Genomic DNA, 23127 nt, shown 5'->3' with positions numbered 1-23127 from the left:
CCAGCCTTGTGCGTTCTGGCTGCGCCCAAGCGAGCAAAAAACGCGGCGCGGGGGGAGGCGCAGGACGCACGTGCCGCTGGGAGAAGGAAGGGGGCCCCGGCTTGGCCCTTTCCCGGCTTGGCCCGTGATCCCTAGAAGCGCCGGCCTTTCCCGAGAAGGCGCGCAAGGCAGCAATAAGGGCACATTGCGCCCCTCGCCTCTCTAGGTTTGGCGCCGGCCTTTCCCGAGTAGCCAAAGACGCGCAAGGCAGCAATCAGGGCACATTGCGCCCCCCGCCTCTCGAGGGTTGGAGCCTCCGGGCCTCGCGTTTCTTTGCCCGGCGCTCTCTCTAATCCGTCGCCCGCTTTCCCCCTCCTGCAGGTGGCTGCGAGGACAGCTTCCTGAGCGCTGCGTCGCCACCGCTGTCCCCCGGAGGCCCCGCCAAGGCCAAAGGCTCCTCCCGGCCTGCTTCTCCCTTGCTGGCCCCGCCGGTGCCTCGCGTCGACCTGCAGGGCGCCGAGCTCTGGAAGCGCTTTCACGAGATCGGCACCGAGATGATCATCACCAAGGCGGGGAGGTAAGGAACGAAACGCGAAACGACACGAGCAGAGCAAGGCCTCCCGGACCCAGCCAGAAAGACTGGCCGAAACACTTTGGAAAGAGCGGCAGGCCCGCAGCGCCCTTAGGCGCCTTTCCCGCTTTCGCCAACGGCGCTGCGCCACTTGGAGACGGGCCGAGGTTTTGCGTTTCCTCTCCTGGCAGAGATTTGCCTCCGCGCGAAATTTCGTTGCGAATGCCATTTTGCGCACTCTTGGCAGTTCTCTCCCTCACATTCAGCCGGAGGGGATTGCCTCCAAACAGTACCATTCATCCCTTAATAGCCTTTGTTTATCTGCTTAACAACCCTAAAAGGTGTTTTATTTCCTTCTGTGTATCTGAAGAAGTGTGCATGCACACGAAAGCTCATACCAAGAACTAACTTAGTTGGTCTTTAAGGTGCTACTGGAAGGAATTTTTTTATTTCCTTCTGTTACTCTAAACTACTCGTGAGCAGGTCTTTGTAAACTGTTGAGTTCTGTGTCCTTTGTTTAAGGTTTGGTTATTAGATAGGTCATTCTGCCCCGACCTAGACATACTGATTTTAAAGTAAATGGCAATAAGGCTTTGCAAACTAACAGGAGTACTTGAAATAAAATCACTTGATTTAAAATTGAATTGTTTACAAGTGATGGAGTCATTTTAGAAGTGAGCCATCTGCCTCTTGAGAAGTCTGTATTGACTCTGTAGAAATATATATAAGACATGTTTATAATTACAGTGGTACCTCGGGTTAAGAACTTAATTCGTTCCGGAGGTCTGTTCTTAACCTGAAACTGTTCTTAACCTGAAGCACCACTTTAGCTAATGGGGCCTCCTGCTGCCGCCACACCACCAGCATGTGATTTCTGTTCACATCCTGAAGCAAAGTTCTTAATCTGAGGTAATATTTCTGGGTTAGCAGAGTCTGTAACCTGAAGTGTATGTAACCCGAGATACTACTGTACAGTGCCTGACATTTTTAGCATGATTAAAACTATACTAGATGTTTTCTGAGTAGAGTATTGCAGAAGATCAAGTCAAATCCATATATACAGGAGAACCCACTGATCTCTTTTGGTTTTGCAATGTGGATGGCTTAAGGTGTTATACGTATGCTGCAGCATGTTGTTTCACAAGATAGCTTTCTCCACCATCTTAATTAAATACAAAGTCTTTATGCTGCAGAAGCTGGATGTTTAAATTGCCTCTTAATTTCTATAATGCTTAAAGTTGAGAATACGATCCCAAATCTGTCAATATGTCAAAATGAATTAAGCAAATTGATTTATAAAGCTGGATAGGCCACAGTCATTTCAGATGATATAGAAATATGTGGACTTCTAGGTTTCCTGTTCATTATGTTAAAGGGCATGAATGCTAGGTTCTTAAAAGAACTTTTTTTCTTCCCTTTCCAAAGGATACACATGGTAAAAACCTGCACAGTATAAAAGTATCTGAACTTATTAGAAATTACAGAAACATATTTTATTGAATCCATATGTTACCTTCTACATTTTCAGAGGGGCTTTATTAATGATTGAAGTGCAGTCTTAAACAGCACAAGGCAACATTTGTCTTAAAAGTTGTCCTGTCAAAATTTTTCTTTTTTATCTTACAGGTGCACTGAAATAACAGCAAGAACTAGTTAGCAGCAGCTAGTTTTGCCCTCTTTTTTAGTTAGCCATGATGTCAATAACTCCTTTCCCCCTTCCAAAATCTAACTTTGATTTCATGCATTTCCAACAACATCAGTAATACAAGAAAATAGCAATGCACATTCATTTGTACAGAAAGAAAAATATAACATGCCTTTGTGAAAAATATCCTTCAAAACAGATGAATAGAGACAGGTATCGGGTATATGTTAATTTGAAAATAAAATGTATTTTAAACTTCTACAACCTGTAACCACTTCAGCGTGATTCTAGCAAAGCTTCACCTTTGTATTAGTGTAGATTTGATATCAATTCCTGTCCCTAAGAAAATGAACTTTATAATATCTAAAAATGAAGATTTTACATATCTTCTGAATTCATAGAACACATCCCTTGGCTTAAACGATCCCTCTGCAAGCCCAATTGAAATGAATGGGAGCTGTGCTCTGTGATTGTACTTTGTCTATACTAGTATACTAAATCCTATGGCATTGTCATGATTCAATATTTAGACTGTCATTCCATAGAATTCCATTATAGAATTGCTAATTGTTTGATATTGTTAAATAATAAAAAGGCTGCCGTCCCAAGCATATTTATGCGATCTGCAGAGAAACCAGAGTATATTTATTAGAGAGTAAGTTCCTTTGAAGTTAGTGGGGATTTCTTATGAGAAAACAGGTTAGAATTGCAACTCAAGTAACTAATTCACCTTCTAGTGAAATCCTGTTCATGTCTACACAGAAGTAAGCCCCGTTGAGTTTAATGGGATTTACTTCCAGTTAAGTTTGTATAGGACTTAGACTTAAATTGTAGCCCAATCCTGATTGCATTTCTGCAGAAGTAAATCCCATTCATTTGAATGGGACTTGTTTCTAATGTCATCTTATGCATATAAGGAAAGTCCTACTGGATCAGACCATAGACCATTTAGTCCAGCATTCTGTTTTCCCGCTGGGCAACTAGATGCCATTGGGAAACCCCTGAACAGGCAATGTTCACAACGACACTCTCCTTGGTTCATGGTTAATACTCTCTGAAAAATACTTTTAATGTGATCTAGGTAATCAGTACAAGCCTGCACTGGAAATAAGAAACAAGCATCACCCGTGTGGCTGCTGCTCATTCAATACATAGTTGTGTTCATGGGGAAGATGCTCATTGCATACAAAGCGAGTGCTGGATGCAATGATCTATTTGGCCCGTGGCTTAGAAAATACTTCAATTTGTTTAGAATCCAAACTGCAATCTCTGAAAAATCTGTTCCTTTGTGAACTACAGTTCCAAATTAAGCACATGTTTTCATAGAATTACCTTTTTTTTTAAAAAAAAAAACCTGCTAAAAGAAAATCTCCATTGAAAAATGCTTAGCAATTGCATCTGAATAATTTGGCAGTTTGCTCTTTGAAGAAATTTCAGGGCAAAAACACAAGTGTTGTTCAGCAAAAAAATTTAAAATCCATGGAGGTGTGTGTCATAAGTCTATTTTGTGAATAATTATTTAGAAATAGAAACTTCCCACAAATAACTTTAAATGAAAAAGAATTGGAGGTAGATTCCACAAACATGTTGCTGTTTCTGTATTCCATGTCTGTTTTTTATTAAATGCTCTTCTTTTTCTGTGTTCAGACGGATGTTTCCTGCAATGAGAGTGAAAATTTCAGGCCTAGACCCTCATCAGCAATACTATATTGCCATGGACATCGTCCCTGTGGATAACAAAAGATACAGGTAATTGCGGTATATAAGACTTTGGGATATCAGGAACTGCAAAAGAATATTGCTAGTTTGGAAATTAACAGACGGTTGTGCTTAACTCCCAAATTCCTATCTTCATCTCCCTGCATGAAAAATAAGTGCCTTGTGCCAAGCACGTGAGAACAATCAAGGCTTGTTTTATTGAACTGCTTTGTACATTGGCTCATATTTTGAACACATTCTACATTATCCGAATCGTATTCCCCCCCCCCCGCCGCCCCCCATCACAAGCTGCTGTTCTTGAGCCCCCTTACTTGGGAATACGTATTGAAGCTGGGAAGACTGGGGTGGATTGTCCATAACCTTTATAAATCACTATTCTAACCCAGTTAAAGAACAGCACTATAAGAGAATATTGCGTATTTTCAGTGGCTATTCAGATAGCAGTTCTCTGCATAATGTTATTAAACATTGATAAGTAAGTGCAAAAAAACTTAAATTCTGTGCTAAACATATAACTTACTTGAACTATTAAATTATTTCAAGAGAGTGCTTGTACGAGGCACAGGTTCGAGTATAATTGCAGAATAGCACTTTTGGTGGCTTTCTTTGTTTAGTTATTTAACAGTGTTTCTGTCTGTGCAGCCATTTGCAATAATTGGCTAGTAGCTATCAGTAATCACTCCTTAAATGCTTTAACATAAGGTCTTGATCATGTAGACCTCGACCAAGGCAATGCACATCTAAGTAATCATTTCCCTCTAGAACTCCTGGCATGAATTTGTAGGAATGGGAACACAGTGACTTCTTTTAGCAATTTAAGAGATGACAGATCTGCATCCCAAGTATATTTGCTGTTGCATTAAAGAAGGGTTGCCCAAATGGTTCTCTGTGTTCTTGCCTATTAGCACTTTTAATGATACCATCATTAGAACAGTTTTTTTAATTCTTTCGTTAAGAAGCCCAAGTTATCAAACTTAAGGAAGATAGCTTCCTTATGCTTAACTTTCCTACTCCCAGTCCTCTCAGTCTTGTTGTATAAATAGGTTCAGTCATGTCTTGTATATGATCTGAAGTTTTTGCTCCTTTTTTAAACCAGTCATCTTTCTGTACAGTACGTATTATGTGCAGTTATTATTTCTGTTTTACGTTTGACAAGTTTCTCAGCAATTTGACATTTCAAAAGTGAGGGCAAGCTTGCAGTTCTGTTATAGACGGAATGATATTAAGGAACAGAGAATGCTTTTTGGTCCAGGCTCTGATATGGACAGCAAAGCCTGTGTCCATTTTTTTTTCTGGCAGAGAATGTTGTGTACGCTCATACCTCATGAGTTTATGGAGCATTAACCACAAGTGTTGTGAAAACTGGGGTGATTTTTGTTGTTGTTGATGGCTTTCTTATATGCCCTTCAACATAAGTGAGCTATGTCAATTTAAAAATGTAACATTAAAACAGTTTAAAGCAAATTACTGTTATAAGAATAGGGTAGGTACTGAAAATATCTCAGGTGTCATAGGCCAATATGTGTGTCTTGAGCATGTGACAGATGCAAAATGAAGGTGCTATGTGAGCTTTTGCATTGACACAGAGCTCTGTATATTCATTGGAGAGTGCTACCATTTTTTGCTTGTAGCCATTTCATGAAAGTACCCATGAGACATGCTTCCAACATAATTTACTCATGGTTGTAATACCAGGCTGTGACTCCAGCATTAATTTGGGAAAAGAATCTATGCAACTCTCTGATACTTTCTTAATATATGGAATATTGCTGCTTTCAGATGGCCTGGTTCACTTCTACGTTTTGACAGAATATCTGGATTTAAATAGTTAATTTAAATGTGTCAGAATAATTAGGATCATCATGGTTTTACTTTATTTTATTTAGGTTGTGCCTTGCACTAGCAGGAGCATGGCATAATTACGCTTGCTTTGTGGGATAGTTGAATTTGTTTGCCCTTGCCACATTGTTATTAAATTTCCATCAAATATTTGTCCCTGTATATAAAAGGGAAACACTGGATACACTGTTTAGTGAGTCTTAAAATTGTATAACTGGCTGGATTGTAGTCTGTAATCTTTCCTTTGGCTCAACATAAACTAGATTGTTTTTTAAAGATCAGTGTCTTGGGTCTAAATTGGAGTCAGATAACATTTGATGAGTTAGTCTAAGCGTACAAACCTAAATAAGGCTTTCTTCAGAGGAGATCCCATTGAACTTGATAAGTATTCATGAACGCTCATACATTTGGCATATTTTTTGCAATGGCATATGTCTAAAGTTAGCAGCAACATATTTCAAGATTGAAATTAGTAATGAAATTAAATCACCAGTAGATTGGTTTGACTGAATTTTATGTCCGCGATTCACACACGCAGATGATTTTGTTGTACATTTCAGTCTTTCTATATGTCAGACGGCATACTCATTTCCTCCCCCCTTTCTTCTTGAACTCAGGTAGAAAGCTTTTCATATAACGGATTTAATTAAAATTAAAATGACTAATATTATTTTAAATGGTTTAAATGGGACCAGCGCTTTGAAGGTTGTGTCCCAAGGATCAGATTCTGAGTTCTTGTGAGCAGAACATGGGATGTTTCCTCTGTATGTGGTGTGGGGGGGTGAGACAGATAGGTGTTTTCCCCTGATTTCTCCCTTTTTCCTGCTATCCCCTTCACCTCCTGAACATCTGCTCTGTGGGGTAGGGGGCCATCTGGAATAGGTAGTGGTGGTGCTGGATCTGCAAAGGGAAGGGAAATGGATGAATCAGCCAGCAGGAGTGTTTGCTAGGACTACAATCTTTCAGCAAACGGTAGGAGCCTTTCCATTTGAAGAAGGGAGACTTGGAATTCAAGCCAATGATCCCAGTTCTGCTTCTTTTGATGTTAAGGCCATTATTCAACTATAAACAGTTTAAAATAAATTTCTGGTATTTAATAATTCATTATTTAAGCCCAGTTAATGTTTAATGCTGTTGTAAATATAAGAAATGAAATGTTGAGATAATACTTAGGGCCATAGTACAGTATAGTTTGCAAATAGAAAAATGACAGTGATTTTAAAAAAAGTTTCTGTAATAAAATAGATTAGGTTATGACTGCATCACTGCAATAGATCTCCCCATTCCAGTAATTGTGAGACCCCAGTGACCAGTTCTAGTGCCCTGAAGTGTTTTAGTATTCACTGCAGCCCAGCACATAATTGCAGCTTGCAAGAATTCTGTGTTTGCAGTTGCATATAGATAGGCCTTTGGCTTGTGTATAGGTGTATGAAGGCATCAGTTTTCATTCTGACCTGTGTTTGCTGGGGGCAGTGCTGTTTCCAGTCTGCTGCAGTTCGGCTTCTGACAAAAGCTTCATTATTTGTCTTGCTTTCTTCTGTCGCAGAATTTTACATAGATAATTATGCAATTAATTTCGTAATTGCGTTATGTTTACATTACTCTGCTCCGTTCATTTCAGTGCAAATGAAACACAGTGCAAATGAGATGAGGGCAGTTATCAATTACATATCATTTTCAGACTGAAAACAAGAGCGACAGTGAATACTGATAATTATTCCTGGATTGATTTTTGTTCCAGTCATGGGATGAATAAGTGGCCATTGCCAAGTTCTCCCATTTCTGTTGGAATTCTCTGACATCCTTAGATTTTTAAAATACTTTTATAAGACAAAATTTCCATTTTGTCTTGATTGTGTCAGCTGTGATTACTTGTGCCACATTACAATTAAACAATTATATTTTCAGTGTGAGAGCAAATAGCCCTTACAATGTTTACTCCCTTTTAGAACTAAATGTCCTAAAATTTAAATGCACATGAAAAAGTTAAGGCTATTTTAGAATGCTTTAAAAAGTTTCACCTTACAGAGGTTTTAATAACGACTGAAAATACTTCATAAATATATTCATCGGCTCAGTTTTCAATAAATTATTTTAAATGGATTGACCTATAAGTGAAAATATTATTCTGGTTATAAGATAAAGCTCAGAATTATTGTAATTTTGTGGCCTTTAAAAGAGATCTTCCTAGAATTTTGTTTTCAGTTGAAACAATCCATTTGTAATGTTAAATATTAGGCTACAACTTTTCCTGAATTCCTCCTGATATTTAGCTAATTTGTGCAACCCCCAGTTGAAGATTTTCAACAACTAGTTTAATTTGGGGAAAAGGGCTAAATAAAACAAAAATAGTCAGTACCAAACTGTTTTTCTCCTTTATAAATAAATACTGCTGCCTAGAAGTGAGTCGCTCTTTCTCCTTCCCTCATCTATTTTTTCTCCCTCCTCTTGCTTCTCTACAACGATTAACCAATGCCACCACATTATTTCCATTCTGAATCTCATGCATATTGGGTTTCTTTCTACAGGTATGTTTATCACAGCTCCAAATGGATGGTAGCTGGGAATGCTGATTCGCCAGTTCCTCCCCGTGTGTACATCCACCCAGATTCACCCGCCTCAGGAGAGACTTGGATGAGGCAGGTGATTAGCTTTGACAAACTGAAACTTACAAACAATGAACTGGATGACCAGGGACACGTGAGTATATTATTTTCTACAGTCCGCATTTAATCATCAATTGTATTTTTTTTAAAAAAAACCCCAACAACAGTTCTTTTTGACCTACACTCTCACATTAGCAAAAATTGATTGATTTTGTGAAGCTTAGGGCAGGTTAGATACAGACATGTTTCCCTTCCCCGCCACAACAATTCATCCGTAACTGTGTGTCATTTCCCCTTGTAGAATGATTTGGATTGTTGGAGAAGCAGAACTGAGCTTCCTAAGTAAGGGCTCATCTGCACTTCTGCTCTTCCAGCTGCCTTTCCCCTAGGGAAAACTGCTCTTTAGCGCTCAATCAGAACAAGTGAAATCGGGTTTTCAACAGATTTCTGTTTGTTCTGATTTAAAGCTAAAGAGCGGGTTTTCCCTGGGAAAGGAACAGGGCAAGGGAGAAACTGCTTGCATTCTTGCCTAGAAAACCGCTTGGATCTGTGCTTCCTACAAGCAGAAGTATGGATAGGCCCTAAATTAACTTAACTGAAAGTGCAGTTCTACCTGAACACATTGGCATTGTATTCATAGTCTTCAGATCCCCCTCTGTAAGGTGAAACAATATGTCTGTACTTAATGTGAACATCTTCAATATCTAGCAGCCTTAGCTGGGCAAAATAAAATTCAATTAATGATTTTTTAGAAATAAAATCATTTGTGTGAAAGCCTCGTGAGGTGTTAATAACAGTATTTAAAAGGAGCAACACGAGATCTACGTTCCCTCTGATAGTGATTTATTACCTACCTTATGGAGCAAGACCTTTTCACAGCTGAAGCTCATTACTTCTGCAACACTGGCAGGGAATTGTGCAGTTAAGTGTTCTGTTTGCAAGCTCCAGATTGTTTAGCTGTGACAACACCTCACATGACAAAATACACTATGGTAATATTTCATTTTCTCTTCAATGCTTATGAGATGGAAGATAGACAGGCGAACTAATACCTTTCAGTTAATCCTTAAAATATCCACGTTTCCTGCCTTGGTAAAAATTATATAAAATGGTTTTGAGACAGGACTCTTTGAGCATTTTGAAAATTCGTTAATAAAGGAATACATTAACCTCTTTTAAAGAGAACACTGCTATGGATTTCTAAAAACTGAGGGATGTGATGGCCATCCTAATATTCTTACAGACATGACCACACTCTTGTGAGAACGCTTCCCTCTTGGGCACATGAGGGAAGGATTTGCATGCTATGATTTCTTCAAGGCCACCTCGGGCTGTTTTGTAGCCCTAATCCATACTGAATACTCTAAGCACTTGTGAGAGTCTGTAATTTTGTTTAATGAAGTTATGAATGAATCTGCTACTTCTTCTTCCACGAGCAAGTTGTTAGCCAAATTGTTGGGAATTACTTGTACAAAATCAGCTACTTTTGAGTTCTAAGGAAGGATGAAATTACAAGGTAAATGGCCAGTTGTTTTAGAATGTCTGGCAATACAGTGGTGCTGACTTTAGTTCAATCAAGGATGTATGGAATTTTGACGCACATAACTATGTTTTGCACTTTGCCTGAGTCTCTCCCCCCCCCCCCCCGGCATTCCACGAGTAACAGTTCAGAGATAGGAGTTGGAAATTGGAATGCCTGGCCAATTGTTTTGTAAACGTCAATATGATGTTTTAGAAAATAAACGAAGCACCCCATAATACATTTTTGTAAGCCAGCTGAAAGCTAATTTTAACTTTTTGTCTCTGTAACTTTGAGCACTAGTTTGTCCCTAGGTTGCTGGGGTTTGATTCTGCAATCATCAGGTGAATTAGATGGAAGAGGAATATTTATTTATTTAAAAATTATATATATCCTGTTCTTCCTCACTAAGGAGATCAGAACAGTGTAAAGTAAAAACAGTAAAATATAACAGGCAATATATACCCAGCAGACTATTTCAGTTTCAGTTCAGCGAGCCAAAATATCTGAGAGAGCTTATTAAAAAGAAAGGCTTTAATTTCTCTCCTGAATATAATCAGCAAGGATCGGAATGCATTTCCTTGGGGTGGGGTGAGAGAGTTTCAGAAGTGAGGTCTGCTTTTTTCTGCACGGTCACCTTATGAATACTTGTAGGTTCAGGAACTGTCTAGAATGCTTTACTTCTAGGTCAGAATTATATGGAGAAAGACATTCAGACAAACTGGTTTCCAGCCACTTAGAGCTTTTTAGAACTCACACTTCAGATCGTATTCAGAAATTAATAGGAAGCCAAGGCAGTTAGTACAAAAGTGGTGCTTGGAGTGGGAAAAACATGAAGCCTATATTTCACCTCCAAATCAAGTCTGGTTGTTGCATTCTGAACGAATTCACATTTCTTAACTGCGTTCAAAGGCAGAGCGCCATGTAGAAATCAAGATATGAGAGGTGACTAATACACAGATCACCATAGCAAGTTTGAGGGGTCCCAGAAAAGAGATGCAGCTGGCATGCCAACCTTAATTCTGCAAAGGTGCTTCTGACTGAAGCCTGACAACCCAGGTCCAAAGCTGGGTCCAAACACATTCTCAAGCCGTGTTATCAGAGGGAGTGTAGCCCCTTTTGTGGCAGCAGTTGGACACTGAAACTGATACCTTTTGTACTGAAGAACCTCTGTTTTGCCCAGATTTAGCTTTAGTTTGTTAGTCCTCATCCTGCCCATAACTGACATCTGAGCTAGCACTGGTCTAGAACATCTACAACCTCATTGGTATCATTAGAAAGAGAGATGTAAAGCTGAGCAATAGATACAGGTGAATTAACTCTATTTCAGGAGCACTGTTGCATGCCTACGGCTACTATGAATAGGAGTACAGTGGTACCTCGGGTTACATACGCTTCAGGTTATATATGCTTCAGGTTACATACGCCGCTAACCCAGAAATAGTACCTTGGGTTAAGAACTTTGCTTCAGGATGACAACAGAAATCGTGCTGCAGCGGCGCGGCGGCAGCAGGAGGCCCCATTAGCTAAAGTGGTGCTTCAGATTAAGAACGGACCTCCGGAACGAATTAAGTACTTAACCCGAGGTACCACTGTAATAGGATTGGATATTAAATAATGAGGCACTTGTAAAGAAATAAAGTAGGGTATAGGGTGCAGTTTATCAGGCCCCATCATTTCAAATAAACTCTAAGAGCCAAACATGGGAGACTCCTATTATTGAGTTTTATTCAGCAAAGGTTCTGGAGTCTGCAGTTGACCCTGCATGAATTGATTGCTTATAATCATTATTTTCATTGGACGCAGCAGGTAGACAAACCTCTGTGAGTTAGATAATGGTAGTCTACAAACAAAGTCTCAGGATGGAAAGAGCAAGTTTCCATATTGTGTGATAATGAGGTTTAACTTCTTTCCCCGCTGAATTGAAAACTCTATCGTGGTTGGAATTCTTTGAGCACTCCACTTTAATGAGTACTTCAGCTTGGAGGAAAGTCAAGTAGCTTTTTCCTAGAGTATTTCAAAATACACATTGAACTGATTCAGTCCCGAAATGTGCCTTGAAAATTAGAATATAGGTTTTGGAGACAAAAGATTTTATAAGAAATTCATCTTTCTAAAATTGGAAAGTTTGCAAAGAATGTCATTTATTGTTACCAGAAAATGCAGAAATATAAACCAGAGAACTGGCTGTTCCAACGTGTATACTTTCATTCTTTTGCTTTACAGCAGAATGAAAAAGTGTTTTGAGATGGCTGAAAGATTGCCCATGCAGAAACACACAGGGGAAAATTTTTCTTATATAAATGCAGGGAGGAAAGTTGGAGGTAGAGTTATACAAGCTGGTATTCAGAACTGTTATACTCTTGCAAAATAAATTACTGAAACATTCTTAGCACAGTGCTTATTCCCAGTTGAAGCAATGATGAGTAAGGATGCATAAATATTTTGTGGATGGCACCCTGTTTGCTCACATTTGGATGAGACAAAGAATATCACCACATTTACCTTACTCATTACTACAGTTGCTCCTTTCCCTAATTTAGTACAGAACCAGAGATGCAGAATATAGATAATTTAGTCTTTTTGATACAAAAGGTGCCTCTAGTTTTCATTATTATTATTATTATTTTGTGTTTTTTTAAAGGCAGATCTGTGGCACAAACAGTCCCGCAAATAAGTAATCAATTTGTTAAGTATTACTCTTCTCTGTACTGTTCTTTGAACCAGACATAGTGTAAGAACATATATGCCTGAGTGGTGGGCATGCCCAACTTACAGGAATTCTGAACTGGTTTTTAGGGGAATACAATTAATAGTGAATTTAAAAAAAATCAAAATAATGCAACAGTTAGCCCTTCTTAATATAGTCACTGATGAAAATAAAGCTCTGCAAAACAAGATTTAGTTTGCCTTCACAGCAGTTAATAGGCAACAATGCTAGCACGGACTCTGAACAATTTAGAGGGGCTTAGTAAAGAAAAGTAGTATACTCTAATCTGGCCTTATTTGAAAAATTGGCAGAAAAGCACTGACTAGCAACCAGTCAAAACAAACACATAGATCTGTTTGGTATGACCTTATTGCATAAACAAATCAACAGCAAGTTGCCTAAAGAAGCCCATTGATTATATACGTCCGTCCACTTACAGATGATATAGCAGCATCACGGAACACAGGGAAGATGAGGTTATTTTGCAAAGGGAAATAGGGAAAGATTAAATTTTAGATTCAAGACTTTAAATTCAACATTTGAAGTTCGCAGATACTCTTAATACAGGCATCCCCAAACTCAGCCCTCCAGCTGTTTTGGGACTACAACTCCCGCCATCCCTAGCTAACAGGACCAGTGGTCAGGGATGATGGTAATTGTAGTCCCAAAAACATCTGGAGAGCCGAGTTTGGGGATGCCTGCTCTAATATTAAACTCCACTATGTATTGGTCCCATACTTTCACAAGCATTACACACTCTTAAGACTGTTGCTTAGGTATTATTTTCTGTTACTGACTACCAGCTGTGTGTTTTCTTGTTATTTAAAACCAAGGGCAGAATGGGAAGTTTGTATGCCTATATTTTATTTGCAGATTTGGAATTTAAATGGAGCGTTGGTTGCAATATTTGTTAGTTTCCTTTTTCTTTTTAAGACAGGTTTATGGATAAGATAATAAATAAAAACAGGGAATTGTGTTAACTTTATTGATACTATCTCCGTACGTATAGTATGTATACTTTATCATGTCGTTTAATAAAAGAAAGTTTGAGAACTTCAAAAGAAAACATTTTTATATATTGTATCTGCACTTGTTCCAAAAATTTCAACAGTATTCTAAAATAGCCTCTTTTTGTCATGCTTATGAAATTACAGCTCAAAGCATGAAAGCATCACTAAATAGAACACAAAAAATCCTGCCAACATATTAGCATTTTTAAAATCTTGCAATATCTTAAGTCTGTGATTCAGCACAAAACTAGTCAGGCTAAGCTTACTAATCTGTTGCCTCAGCTTTTAAGCGGCTAAAAATATAAACTGACAACATTTGATGATAGCAACACCTGTTGGTTGTCATTGACTCCAGCTGGTTGGATGTATAGGTGAATGTTCCAGGTGCAACTGGGGTTCTAAATGTGGATTAACTGTTAATGATCCATCAGGTTTTTCATGTTCGGAGGCTACAAAAATGGGGGTGAAATTATGGCCAGGATCAAAAGATTAACTCCTGCATGGGAAAGCTGGCAACTGTAACTGGAGCTAACTGTTTTCTATTTCAAGACATAAACAGAGATCCCCTTCTATGTATCTTGCACAAGACATACCCACAATTTAGCTGAAGCAGAGCAATGAGAGCAGTATTTTTCTGCATGTAATCCTCTCGATCTTAACCACAAATTATAGAGCTGTAAAGTGCAATTTTGACCATTTGCTGTTGCAAAGCTAAATGTTTGTGGGTGATGGATATTTTGGGTACATTTTGCAGAATATCTATAGTAATCTGTAACCACACCACTGGATTGGCTAGGTTTTAGCTGATTTAGGTTACAATCCTGTTCTCGTTCACCTTGGAGTAAAACTTGGTAAACTCAATGTAGCTTACTTCTGAGTGGGAAAATACAGATTTGCACTAGTAGACCCACTGATCTCAAAGCTTTCTTTATAGTAAGGGTGCATCTCTATGCTACAAGGCAGGAACATTGGAATGAGAAGTAGAAGAGGGAACACAAAGATTCACAATATATTTCTCTCTAGTCTTTGTTGCTAATCCAAAATTATTGTGTGTGTGTGTGTGTGTGTGTACGTGTCTGCGTACTCAAATCTGAAGCTTACTAAAGATTGCCTATCTGTAAAACTGTAGGTGTAGGGGACTGGTTCTTGATGCTATGAAAGTGGTGGTGAAATCTAGCTTTACAGGTGCTTTACAAACACTTTAGAAATGTTGTATGCTTTAATAGAAGCTCTTTGTAATTTCGGATTTGGAATCCACCAGGCCACGCACAGCTGATTTTCTAATCTTGCATTATATCATTTATATCATGTATCAGTGTAAGAAAAAATTCAGTGTGTTTGACAGCACAATGCTATGCATTCCTGCTTAGACACTTCGTTCGGTGAGGATTATTTCCACGTAAATGTGTATAGAGTTGCAACCTCAGTCAGGGAATTCATCTCCCACTGATGAATTTCATTGTGAAGATAAAAGCTATCCGTTCTCCACTTCCCTGAGCAGTGAGAAATTCCAGAGATGCAACGTTTTCCTAGGTTTGGCGTTGTTTCAAAAGAATTCGCTGTACGTTTTTTAGTATTTGAGTTCATTTGCAAATATCCATAGGTGAGTGGTGGTGGTGGAGGATGGTTTGGTGTCACCAGCCATGGGACCTTTGGTCAGTCATGTTGTTGCTGCTTCCCAGGAGAGGGAGGGACAACACATTGGGGAGGTTGGCATGGTGCTAACATACTGGCCAAGTCAATTTGGCACTCCTGCCAGTCCATTTGCACCATAACAACCTCCCTGCTGCCTTGCCCTTCCATTTCCTGGCAAGCAGCAGTGATACGACCAACGAGAGGTCAGGTGAGTGGCAGTGATGCACCACACTGTCCTTTATTGTAGGTGAAGTAGAAAGCAACAGTGCCCCACTGCCCCATAGAAGCTATCCAGAGAGAGACAGCTCCCAAAGCAATGTACAGTGGTCCCTCAGTTTACGAACTTAATCCGTTCCGGAAGTCTTAAACTGAAACCATTCTTAAACCGAGGTGCACTTTCCCTAATGAGGCCTCCCGCCACCGGTGCCCTTCCACCATTCAACTTCTGTTCTTAGACCGAGGTAAAGTTTGCAAACTGGGACACTACTTCCAGTTTTGCGGAGTTCATAAACCTAATAGTTCGTAAACAGGGCTGTTCTTAAACCAAGGTACCACTGTATTCATCTGTTTCTCACTCAGAAAACTGCAGCCTGCTTCTCTCCATCTCGTGTTTCCTTCTCTCTCCCCGCTACATACACTTACTTAGATGATATCATCCTTTGGGGAAAGGAATGGGATATATATATATATTCCCTTGCCCTTCTAGTTTTTTTCTTATTCAAAAAATGCCAAAGAGGTCCTGTGTTGACAAGCAGTCTGATCCGTGTTCATCCATGAAGGTCATTGGGTGATATTGGGCTGGTCACTGCCTCTTTGCCCACCCTACCTCACAAGGTCATTGTGGGGGTTAAATGAGGAGGGGGAGAACCGTCTAGGCCACCTTGAGCTTCTTGGGGGGCAAAAGTGGGATATAAATGATAATAATCATAATAATATTCATGGTGTGCATGTGACTATACACAAAAAGGCATGCTAGGTTGAAGCCAGTGTGTTCAGGATTGCAGCATAATTTCTTACTTTTCAGGGTCCTTTAACAAAGCATAACGTAAAGATCAGAACCTTTCTCGAAATGTAATATGTAACCCAGCAGAAAACTTTCTTGTATCTTGCTCTGTATTAGGTACAGAAGTCGGGAGATTTTACCTAAGCATACTTTTTGGTGTTCTTCTGATGTAATGGTCTGACTTCAGTCTAGTGAAAGTTAAGTATCCAGAAAGCTGCTTATCCAAAACAGTGTCATGTTCCCCAGTGAGGAATTAATTCATATAAAAGCATCTCAGATAGACAATACCTCATTTTTTTCCTTTTATTTGGGTAATTACGTTTCATGGTATTTGGTGTTCAGTGTGATGCCAAAAAAGGAGGGCAGCGGGAAGGATGACATGCACTGCTGAATTTGGTATTCTGTGGCTAATAATGAAACAGGAAATTAAAAAATTCCCTCCTTTTTAATTAGATTTTCTATCGCCTGGTGCCCATGGAACTGTTTATATATAATGTCCCCATGGGCTTCCAAAAGTAATAGTTAATGTTTTTGATTCTGAACTATTCACAGTCAATTCATATGCAACATAGAATGAACGCAAAGCTTTCTCTAAGTGAGTTTGAAAATCATGATTCATGCAGCATTATGAAAATATTTAGGCATTTGCTTCTTTGCACGTGACTCGTTTTGAAGCAGAGAAGGAAAGAGCGGAAGTTGCTAATTCAGGAACGAGAGAGGAGACCTCACAGATTCCCTGGAAATGTTTTATTTAGTCCAAAGCATTTCCAGTTTTAATTATTTCTTTCAGGACTCTGGTTAACCAAAACTGTCTTCTATACAGTGTCAGTGTAAACATTTCTGATTCTCTGAGATCTTCTCTTGCTCTTTCTACTTCCAGTTTTAAACAAGGTAACTAAGCATTTTGGGGGCCATTTAGCTAGCTTTTGTTCTGTTCAGCCTCAGTGATTATCACCATATGCCTACATGTAGACGAACCCACATATACAAATGAACAATGGCCGTTCTTCATTCTCTGGGTGGAATCCAGTGTTCCTTCTACTATGGGACGCCACCTTCCTCTCATTTCCTCCATCAGTTCCCTTGTCTTGCATAATCTGCTCAAGTGGGTCCTCCAACCCTTTGGAGCAGAATTTGAGGGTGTTCAGAGGGTTTCTGGGAAGGAGAAGAAGACAAAAAGGCCTGTTGCACAAGTGGAAGTTCTTTCTGCTTGCTATCTAGAATGAGGTATGTCTTAAGTGCGATCCTATAGTGCAGCTGAACTTGGTGGGGAGCTTTAGGATTTGGCAAAAGCCCCACTCCACCAGCAAAGCACCAGTTACACTACTTGCCACGACACCTTACACTGCCATAGCCTATCAGGTGAACTTTGGGTGGTGCAGCTTGGTCCTGTGGGTTCCTAGGGAGAAACTACTTGGGTCCTGAGGTGATTGTGGTCAACAGCATTGTGTTTTCCTTTCCTTTTTCTTTTGGTTTATTGTGTATAGTAAGCAGCCATTACACACATAAAACAACAACAACAACAGGAATACTGCTACTAATCACAGTTGACATTTCTACTCCCCGGCCCCTAGTGGATAAATCATTTCCCATTCACCCCTCAAGTTTTATTAAGGCTTTACAGATTTGTGTAACAAGAAATTTAGATGTTCTAAAGCAGGGGTAGGCAACCCAATCACCTTCTCAATCCAGCCTGCGGACGGTCCAGGAATCAGCATGTATGTTTACATGAGTAGAATGTGTCCTTTTATTTAAAATGCATCTCTGGGTTATTTGTGGGGGGTAAAAATTCGTTCATTTCCTCGCCAAAATATAGTCTAGCTTTCACATGGTCAGACCATTTTCACATGGCCCATCACATGGTCTGAGGGACGGTGGACCAGCCCATGGTTGAAAAAGGGTTGCTGACCCCTGTTCTAAAGGGTATATCTCTCTCAACATCGGACAGCAAAAAACAAGAGACAGCCTTCCCTTCTGTGATCTTAGCAACGGGTGGATATAATTCTTTCTGAAATTGTCATAGAAAGGGCACCCAAGGAGTACATGAGTTATGCCTTCTACTGATATAGAGTTGCAGCCACAACTCTATCCTTCTTAGGAACTCCTTTATGTCGGCCTGTCCAGTCTGCTAATGAAAGGACGTTTAGTCTTGCCTGTGTAAAGGCTATCCTCATTTTAGCATTTGGTAAATCTGCCAGATATCTTGGCAGGGATAATGGGATAAAAGGAGCATACAATTTATTAGACTGACAGATGTTGGTGTCGGCCACTTACAATTGCATCTCGGTGTCTCTCAGCCTATGCAGTATTCATTCTTTAGCTCTCTCAAAACCCTGCATCACAAGAAAGGGGGCAGAGAGTCCTAAGCTCATGGCAAGCGTTGTGTTTGGGGACTTGAACCTTTTTCCTGTAGGGAAAGCTGTGCACTTGCTATGCTGTGGTGGTTTGGGGGCCATGCCCCCAGATCAGTCATGGTGGGTTGGCTCTGTTCCTTTCATTTCTGTCCAGGTGGCGGGTGTTATCTCTGCCCCATCCTGGGAACTGGCAGCCATTGGTGGAGTTGCCAAGGACACTGGGGTGTGACTGGCATTTTGAGGCCTTTTAAAATGTTTCTATCATGTTTCCCATTCCCCTCCTGGGCTGAGCTCATATTGGATACAGCAGCTGTTGGGCCTACATAGTGATGGTGTATCCCCGTCGCCCTTTGTTAGTTGGTATAATTGCAGTATAGGATTGCTCTGTCCATGGTCATTGTTTGGCTGTCCTTCTGTAAATATATCCATGCTACATATTTCAATAATAACAGTAGTAAGGATTTAAATAGAAAAATTAAAATATTGTGTACATGCAATACATGAAAAACAAAACATAGTAACTAATATTCTTTGTAACTATTTATATGTTGGGCGTATTCAGCGGTTGAGTTTTCATATTTTTTCATGATTCAAGAAACAGAAAGTTCCAGAGTACTTATTAAAGGCTTCGGACAGATCTGGAGGGAATCCATCTGCAGTCTGGCCACATAAATTCCCCTTTAGCCTCTGATAACATGGGTACAAAACTATCTCTCATGGGCACTTTGTTGAACTGAAGCCAGGCTAATTTTGAGGTTGCTTATTTATTTCTTTAAAGCATTTTTCCCTTGCTCTTTTGCCGAAAAAGGCTCCAAGAGTAGCTGACGAATATCAGGTATAAGACCAGTTTTGATATGTGTCACATTGCCTTTAGTTAGTCCTCAGACAGAACAAAACAGGAAGTGTTTAAAATACAGGCATAGAAGAAACAGAGAGTATTTTCTTGCAAAACCAATTCTTTCTCTCTTTCTTTTTGATGTAGATTATCCTCCATTCTATGCACAAATATCAGCCACGTGTCCATGTCATTCGGAAGGACTGTGGGGATGACCTCTCCCCAGTCAAACCCATTCCTTCGGGAGAAGGAGTGAAGGCATTCTCCTTTCCTGAAACTGTTTTCACAACTGTCACGGCATACCAGAACCAACAGGTAACTTTTGCTCTCCTTCCTTTTCAATGCTCCTGATTTACTGGATTTTCATTTAATTACAAGCAAATGGCTGGGGAAGAAGGAACCTCTGTCTTGACACTAGGTGAGAAAGAAAACCATCTAATGTCTATTAAGCTAGCAGGTCCCAAACCATTTCCCCCTCACAGACCACTTCAGAATTCCTGATGTTCTTGACAGATCACTTGAAGATTTTTGCTGCCTGTTGTAGCAATTATAACATGCCATACTAGGCATGGTATTATTTTAATTGTATTTTATTTTTTGCTGCTTCTTTTATTTCTTATATTGCATTTCATTGTACTACAATTAGCATTTCATAGAATGCAAATTGTAATGTAAAAATATATTATAAAAATACAAGAGTCAATACAAATGCGATTAAATAACAATATGAGTATTTAATGCAGGCATGCCATGGACCCTTGATGGTCCTATGGGCCACACCGTGGGAACCCCTGTTTCAATTTATTTAGTGGCATTTTAGTGCTTTGAAATATAGTTGTGATTTAGCAATTCAGCAGACATTCAGTATTAACAGAGTGGCTTCTAAGATGTACTTATTTATATCTCTGGACCTTCGTCACCAGCATATTCTGTTGCCCTTGCAGATTACCCGACTCAAGATTGATAGGAATCCATTTGCCAAAGGATTTAGAGATTCTGGACGCAACAGGTGAGCTTTGGAACACGTTGCAATTTACAGAACTCTTGCCGTTGATGATGGGGCTAGACTGTTTTAAAAGCTTTAGAGAAATTTCACTGAATACTTTGCACTTCCTTTTATATAATGCCTTGCTTATGACTGGAGAGAGTGCTGTGTGCATTATGTTTTTTTGGCATGTGCTTTTGTTGCATTGCTTTAATGAGATTTTATGAGATTTGGAACATAAAATCTACAATGCAAATTTGAATCACTTTTGTATCACAGGTTTGCTAACCCAAAGCAAATGCTGGCTTTAAAATAAATTGTTTTGTAAGAGAAACAATGGCTTTGTGCTTTAAAAGCTCTCTCTTCCTGTTGAACACTTGCTAAGTTAGAATTTATATTCTTGAGAATACCTTAGATTCTTCACGTAGGTCATAGAAAACGATCCTATAAAAATCTTTACTTGGGGGATATGAACATTTCTCTTTCTTAAGTACTTCAGGAGAAAAATACGATTGCTTTAGTTAAAGAAAATTGGCCATTTGGTAATATAAATTGGAATGGCGGTAAAATGTGAAAATGATTGAAAGCATCTTGTATAAATTATCACCTTGGCTACGCTCCTCCAGGAGGTGGGCTTTTATCTCTACTTCAACTACAAATGAAAAGCCTTCATTAGCACGCGGCGGGGGCAGACTATTTTTTAAATCCACATTTAAATCCACTTCTGTAACTCTTTCCTGCAAAATTTATTCAATGTTTCTGGCAGCAAAACCTTAGAGAAGCAGCATCATTGGACTGCTTTCAACTGCTGTGCTGAAATGCAATTCCCATATTGATTTAACTTTCCAAAGAAAGCAAATCCCATAAGTTAATTGTGCATTGTATGAAGAAGTGTTGTGTTTTGTCTTGGCTATCCAATGTCTACTGCCAATCAGTTTAATTGAGAGAGCCCCAAGCTGCAGGTGTATTAGAGAAATTGAAGAATATGCCTGTTATCACATCACTCATAATTCTCTAAACCTCTATCATGCCTGTCCTGCCATCATCTTTCTATCAGACTAAAAATCCTTTAACTTCTTCTCATAGGAAATGTGCTCCAAGTAACCATTTATCATCTTGGTTGCCACTTTCTGGACTTCTCCCAGCTCTATAAAATTCAAAAATAGTTTAAAACTTGTATACTTAAGTCACATGTGCCATCTGTGCAGGCTTTTAAGTGGGCTTTAAAATTATTTAATTACTACTCCTTTTAATAATGGTAAGTATTTTAATTGGGCTGTGGTTATTCTGATTTTGCTCTTTTTATGATTTTATAGTTTTATGGATTGCACTGTTAAAAAGGCTATTTATTGCTGGGTGTAGTTTTGTGTTGTGGTTTTATGCTTCTGGTTTTAAATACATTGGTTATTATATTATTATTAATCTGTTTCCAAAGAGTGGAATGAAAGTTTTCCTCAAAGGCAGGGTATAAATTTATTTATTAAATAATTGTAAATATTTGGGTTTGGGGAAGCATATGTTGGCCAAGAGAAAATGTTTGTATCAAATTTATAAAGAATGTGTCTGAGAACTCTCAGCATTCCTGTTCATAGTTTCCAAAAGAGATCCAGATCCCATTCTTTTCTATGACTATGTTGATCTATTGAGTTGGGAAAACTGTTGTTGTTGTTGTTTGCCTCTATGCAAAAGATAGCAAATGGACATTCTGGCAATTTCAGCAAGTGCTTACATAAAGACGCAACATTCAGGAAGAATTTAATGTATTTTTAGCTTTTAAAATATTTGATTTAGCAGCAGCAACAAGGAAGAAAGCCAAAATCATGTGTCTTTGGCATATTCTTTGCGGGTCACAAGCAAGTTTATTGCAAATGGCTGTGAGGTCCAAACAACCACAGCTTGGCTGCTGTTTGGTTGAAAATATTGTCTTGGAACCAGATTGTTTTAATGTAATACTTCTACTATGTGTGTGTGTGTGTGTGTGTGTGTGAGAGAGAGAGAGAGAGAGAGAGAGAGAGAGAGAGAGAGCGCAATCATAAAGTACTGTGAAATATAATAAGAAATTATTATTTAACTCATGATTTTGTTATGTTGTATAGGATGGGATTAGAAGCTTTAGTAGAGTCTTACGCATTCTGGAGACCTTCACTGAGGACACTTACATTTGAAGATATACCTGGGATTGCAAAACAAGGTATGAATCTCACTTGGGAACCTGAAGAATGCTAACAATTACTCACTGAGGGTGCAGTCTTCCTCCCATTTTGGTCATTGGAAAAATGTACATTGATTTGAACAGATTTCACCTTTAATCGCACAATGGCACAATAATACAATACTCAGCAATTCCAGCAATTTCATACATGAAAAAAAATCAGTGATTATCATTAACAATGCAATTCTGTACATCTTCGGAAGTAAACTCCATAGAGTGTAATGGGGTTTACTCCTAGGCAAGTGTGTATAGGACTTCAGACTAAATATAATAACAGTGCTCTTTTCACTGTTATGGGCATAAATATAGTTTGTACTCTTATAATTTAATTTAAAAATTATTAATCCATGTTTCAGGGCTTACTAACTGATGTGCTCGTGCATGTGGGCCAAACTAGAGTCAACCAATCACATTCTGTATGTGGCAGCTGGTGAAAATGTTTCTTGGAATGCAAATAGTACCTTCTAGAAGAGGACTTTTCTCTGGACTGTGGCAGGAAGAGAAC

At 39.1% G+C, this 23127-nt stretch overlaps 1 protein-coding gene across 1 annotated transcript in view; it reads left to right on the top strand.

Annotated features, from left to right (window-relative positions):
- TBX18 (T-box transcription factor 18) overlaps positions 1-23127 on the top strand; it is a 35127-nt gene that overhangs the window by 2765 nt on the left and 9235 nt on the right. The window contains exons 2-7 of the mRNA XM_083495006.1: positions 361-556; positions 3843-3944; positions 8282-8453; positions 19573-19740; positions 20370-20434; positions 22507-22601. Of these exons, the coding sequence (XP_083351132.1) occupies positions 361-556; positions 3843-3944; positions 8282-8453; positions 19573-19740; positions 20370-20434; positions 22507-22601 (798 nt within the window). The remainder of the gene's footprint in view (positions 1-360; positions 557-3842; positions 3945-8281; positions 8454-19572; positions 19741-20369; positions 20435-22506; positions 22602-23127) is intronic.

Source organism: Podarcis liolepis (assembly GCF_965112155.1).
Source record: "Podarcis liolepis genome assembly, chromosome: 3".
In the NCBI taxonomy this organism is placed as follows: domain Eukaryota; kingdom Metazoa; phylum Chordata; class Lepidosauria; order Squamata; family Lacertidae; genus Podarcis; species Podarcis liolepis.
This window is presented reverse-complemented; position numbering and strand designations above follow the sequence as displayed.